Source organism: Telopea speciosissima, chromosome 4, assembly GCF_018873765.1.
Source record: "Telopea speciosissima isolate NSW1024214 ecotype Mountain lineage chromosome 4, Tspe_v1, whole genome shotgun sequence".
NCBI lineage: Eukaryota > Viridiplantae > Streptophyta > Magnoliopsida > Proteales > Proteaceae > Telopea > Telopea speciosissima.
The window spans coordinates 41,251,630-41,257,221 of NC_057919.1; the positions used below are offsets into that span (position 1 = coordinate 41,251,630).

General features: G+C 37.9%; 1 protein-coding gene across 1 annotated transcript; it reads right to left on the reverse strand.

Annotated features, from left to right (window-relative positions):
* Positions 1-955: 955 nt before the first annotated feature.
* Positions 956-5,287, reverse strand: LOC122659298 (glucose-1-phosphate adenylyltransferase large subunit 2, chloroplastic-like; the record flags this gene model as incomplete). The annotated part of the gene is made up of 9 exons (XM_043854428.1): positions 956-1,003; positions 1,335-1,439; positions 1,517-1,584; positions 3,337-3,355; positions 3,554-3,634; positions 3,935-4,120; positions 4,555-4,648; positions 5,081-5,136; positions 5,228-5,287. Coding segments are annotated over 9 exons (717 nt in total), but the record flags the coding sequence as incomplete, so codon positions are not given.
* Positions 5,288-5,592: the final 305 nt, after the last annotated feature.

Consider the following 5,592-nt stretch of genomic DNA (forward strand, 5'->3'; position numbering starts at 1 on the left):
AGGTGAGGGATATCGTGGAGAGGGACAGAAGGATCTTCGAGAAGACGGGAAGGAGAGAAGGGGTTGGTCTCTTTTTTTTCCAACACCAATTAAGGGGACAAATGGGATTGGTCTTTATTGATTCCGAATTGATTCCAATTAATATAGTCCTAGAAGTGGTGAGAATCCATCGAACTCAGCCAAACCAACTATTCAAAATAAAATGCAAAAAGATGCAACCAAAATGCAACATGAGTACCCTTAGATTCCCTTTGGTAGTGCAGGTCATGCAAGTTTTGATTTAACTTGAAGCTCAATTCCGAACACTCTAGATGGTATTAGTAACAAAAACAACCTAAAAAGTGAATAAACATTTTACTATAATGTTTTCTTCTACATTTCTAATCAGCAAATTGCTACCCGTCTGAAAATGTGGAATTAATATTTCAAATAAAAAAAGGTGAAAATGTGTGGGGAGCGATATGACCGCCCTGTTGATGCCGCCACGCCCTCCCATTGGTCCCCATGCCAACACAGGGGTCATGCTGCCTTTTGGAGAACACTCTTCCGAAAGAGAAAAAAATACATGTTGAGATAGCAATACTTACATCTTTGTTCGCAATGATGACATCTCTTCCTATCTTGGCATTCTTATCAATTATGCAGTTCCTTTAAGAAAATCATGGAACACATTTTAAATTAGAAAATCGAAAACCTTGCGCATTAGGATATGAGTGTTGACAAATCCTGAACCTGAAGTCGAATATATATCTACACTCAATTCCCCTGAATTTTTTTTTGGAGTTGTGCCGCAATTACAAACAATCAAAAAATTGCCATAAATTGGATTATGGGATTGTCAAACACTTTACATGTTTGCCCATAGAATCTGTAATGTAGGGTCCACAAATCTATATTGCAGATATAACACTAAAAGTTCCATGTAACAGTCCCTAAATGAGTAGTTTGATTTGACTCATGTATATGCAATTTGGTAATAGTCTGCACCCATCATCATAGTTTCCTGAAAATGAAACAATGCATTTCCAAGGAGTAAAAATTAGATTGTTAAAAATTCTCCCCGTATTGGAAATGGTTTAAGCTATCCAGCAGTATCATCTGCACATCAACATATAGTAGAGACACTAATTGTCTCCTTATACATATTCTTTGTTTCCAAGTGGGACTATCCCTGCACAGGTAAAAGGAAACCTGTTTATTGTTTGATTCAGTCTCTCGTCAAGAACAAAATTAAAGTAGCTTTACACCTATTTTTCTCTTGGCTTTGCCAGGTAGAGAAAAGAATGTTGCAATGGCAGTGAGGAAAAAACATTGCCTGAATTATGATAGCTTACCTGAAGTTCAACTCCATGCTCTAAATGTGAGCGCACCCCCACTATGGAGTTTTGCACGCTACATTCCCTCAAGAAGCACCCATGAGAAATTATTGCATTCAAAATCTGCATAAGCCGACCGAACCATGAGTAACATGAAATAAAGTTGTAGCCTCAAACAAATCCAACATACATCATCATACCCGGCATTTGTCAACTTTGGTAGGTGGCAAGAACCGAGGTGGTGTGAAGAAAGGTGTCTTTGGGTCATGTTGGACAAGTGTGTGTCCATCAAATCCGGTTCGATCCGGTTCAACCTGGTTCACATTTGTATTGAACATTTATACATTTTAGTTTGATATTGTCATATGCGATATAAACTTTTTGAGCATTATGTGTCCGTAAGTTTTACTTAAAATGGTAGTCACGACTAGGGTTTGGGCTGGGCACCCTTATCATATGGTCGTCGCATTGGGTATACCTAGACATGTGATGTCAGGGTACGAATGCAAGTACTCACATGTTGATGTGTGTATTGGAGAATAATTTACTTTGTCAATTCCCTCATGTATTACTGCCAGATGTAGGAAGTGATAGACATGTGTCATCGACACCCTTTGCCTGAGGGAACCTTGTCATTGCGAAGTGTGATCGCATTCTCTGGTTCATCAATGACTGAGACTCAAGTGAGTCAAAGCCGATGTTCTGGGAATGCGTGAACACTTTGTGAGTGAAGGAGTTACCCAACATGGTCACCACTGTCCGATTGGGGAACACCAAGATAGAGAGTGACTGTGTATGGTCGGATCGAAATCTGGATCCAGTGACGTTTTGGAAATGGTTTTGCAAAAATCTATTTTACATAAAATAATAGATTATTTATGATTATTTGAACAAAGAATTTTATCGAGTTTTACGGGACCCGATCAGATGCACAGACACTCTTATATGGACATGTACTATGGAATGGGGTTTGGCAGTACATGATGTGTACATGCCCTAGATTCCATAATGATGGTGTTGATTAGTGGGAGGGTTGTATATGATAATTTATTATCATATAGGGAGTTATTTGGAATTTTCTATTTTAATTGGTTCTTTATTTAATTAATGGATATGATGCTAATTGTAATTATCCATAAATATTAAATAAAGTAATTAATGAATACTTTCCCTGTTAGATTCTACTTCTTTCCCTTTTAGAAGCACTTTGAGTTTAAACAGAACTGCCAAACAAAGAGAGAGAGAGAGTCAGACTCTCAAAGGGATTAAATCTTATCCATTTAGGGCTTTTAATTAAACCCTAGCATTATATAAAGGGGACCAAAAATGCAAAGGGGGCAGTGCTCCACGTTTTTTCCTGGCCCCCTCTTCTGCGTTTTGGTCTCTCTCTCCCTCTTTGAGATCTCTTCTTCTTCTTCTAGTTTCGCTCATCTGTGTTTGAGAGTTAGGGTTTGTGAAACCCTAGATCTATGCTGAAGAATTTGAGAGCATCTGGGATTGACTTGAAGAACCTTGGTAGCACCATTGGAGGTTCAGATCTGTTTATTTGGAGCGGTCACTGGAGGAAGAACCGTTGTCTATTGGAGGAGCAACACTTGAGGCTCACCAGGTTAAAAATTCTTGTTTAATTCCTTCAGTTATTAATTATTAATATTTATGGGATGCAAAAGACACTCGAATCGATTTATTTCCGCTGCGCATTCGAGTGTGGGATGGATCCCTCTTGCCATGTGATGGATTAGAGATGTTGTTTCTTTGTCTCTAATGTGCTCTATAAATGTGTGGGACACATGAGGGAAGGAGAAACCCTAACAGGGTTGCACCAGGGTTCCCATGGGCAACCATGGGAAATCCTAAAAAGTAAAATGGGGTGCCCATGGGAAACCCTAAAAAGTAAAATGGGGCGCCCATGGGACACCATAGGCTAACCCAAGGTGTACAATACCCTAATTGGTTTATAATTGATTTCCCTAGGGAACCATGGTTTTATCCCTGAACCGTAGTTTGGCCTGCAGGTCATAGAACTCAAACTTCGGCGGCTTGATCAAAGATAAAGTGCAAGTTTATAGATGTCAACCGTGCAACCATATAGGAAAGAACAAAAATAGTGAACATCTATAAAGTGTCAGTTGATAAATGTCATACTCCCATTATAATACAATGCCCTTTTTTTGGTAGCTTAACTATCTTCCAAAAAAAATTTTTAATTGATTTATTTCCACAACAGTGGGACCAACCTGTTCTGTGAGGGCCAAGTTAGCATCAAAGAACGATTTGATTGTTCCAATGTCCTCCCAATAGTCATTGAATAAATATGCCTGTCAAGATAAGGCATTCAAAGACCAATCAATTTCATTCCCTATACATAGCACACATTTGGTAGATATGTATACACAAGGAGTTAGGAGGGGGGGGGGAGATGTTTATGGAGCATGAGAAGACCCAAACATAATTAAGCCCATGGATCAACCAAATGGCACCTGGAACTGAAATCACTCAGGCGTTACTTATGTATACTTCCCTATCTAGTAGAATTGGTGGGAGAAAAATATAGAGAAATAAAAGAGGGCTCAAGTACTTAAGCTTGCCCACCTAATAGCATTGGGAGAAGAACTCACTTGGACATTGTGCTCCTTCACAGCTGATGGAATGATTTCAGATCTAAAGTCATTGCACATGGGATATTTCCATGTCAAAAGCTTAAGTAGAACCTCTGTTCTAAATACATAGATGCCCATTGATGCAATGTAAGGAGATTCCATGGCTTCTTGTGGAGTCAACCCAAGGATACTGGTGTCAACTTGCTACAGTGCACCAAAAAAGATTATTAGTTAGATAAAGACCATTTAGTGTTGACTGGATAATGATAAGCATGGTTCAAATAATGGTGGTTGAGCTGGTGTTTAATTTCATAAGTTTAACTTCTAAGATCTAATAGCAGCATAGTTGCAGAGTAATGCATTTCTTGGTTGAATTGGTGCTTCCTAGGAAATGTTCAAAGAAAAATTGTGCAGAGATTTTCCTACAATTATTTTCTAATACTTGATATAATTTGTGCCTTGATTATAGATAAAGAAAAATCTTTTGGCTATATATATTTAGGAAAAAGTGGTTTAAAGTCTAGCTGTTTATGTAGGATGTAGTACAGATGTTGTTCATGTAGGCTTCTCAATTCTCTCATTACATTAATAAACTGACTGATTTTCATTAAAGAAAAAGAGCAGGTACAGAAATCTACCATTGCTTTTAGGTCAAAACCCTTAGGTTTCTCGGCAAATTGGATTATCCATCCAGACTTATCAATCTTCGTCAACCCATAATCTGATGCACGGCTGCAACATGATAGAACAACTTGAGATGAACTCCCGGAAAACAAAAAGAAGGCAAGCATTTACAGAATTGACATTCTACACATAAATGGAGGTTTCTACCTAAGCTGAACAATTAAAATTGGTGAAACCTTTTGCATCTTTTAATATAAAGTAGGATATTAGCCTTCAAAGTTTAAACTATCTATACACAAGCTTTCTCTACTTGAATAGTATTTATTTGTAGGAACAATCCCAAACCGATACAATATCTCTCCACACACACACAAAAATAAAGAATCTTCAATATCTTGGGTTTTCAAGCAATTGGGACCCCACATGATAAGGGAATATAACCAGACTGTTCATTAGCATTTAAAAAAAAGGAGGAGAATACTTTGTTTGAGCTTTATAGTGAAGGGTTTATAGTGACGGTAAAGAGTACAGCAGTTTTACCTATCATTCATGGGAATACATGAAACTGTAATATCAGCATTTGTGTCAATATGCTTCTGCAAATTCAATATATGTAAGAAGTAAATTTCGCAAACATGTTTAAAATATCGGATAGGTATTTAACAAGTAATGAAATGGAATGGATACCTGCACTAAGTCCATATAATCCATCCTATAAAGATGGTCACCAGACAATTGTTGGACAAGTGTGTGTCCATCAAACCCAGTTCGGTCCGGTTCAACCCGGTCCACCTTTGTATTGAACGTTTATACATTTTAGTTTGATATTGTCACATGCGATATAAACTTTTTTAGCATTATGTGTCCCTAAGTTTTACTTAAAATGGTAGTCACGACTAGGGTTTGGGCTGGGCACCCTTATCATATGGTCGTTGCATTAGGTATGCCTAGACATGTGATGTCAGGGTACGAATGCGAGTGCTCACATGTTTGATGTCTGCATTAGCGAAGAATCTACTTTGTTGATTCCCTCATGTATTACTGATAGATGT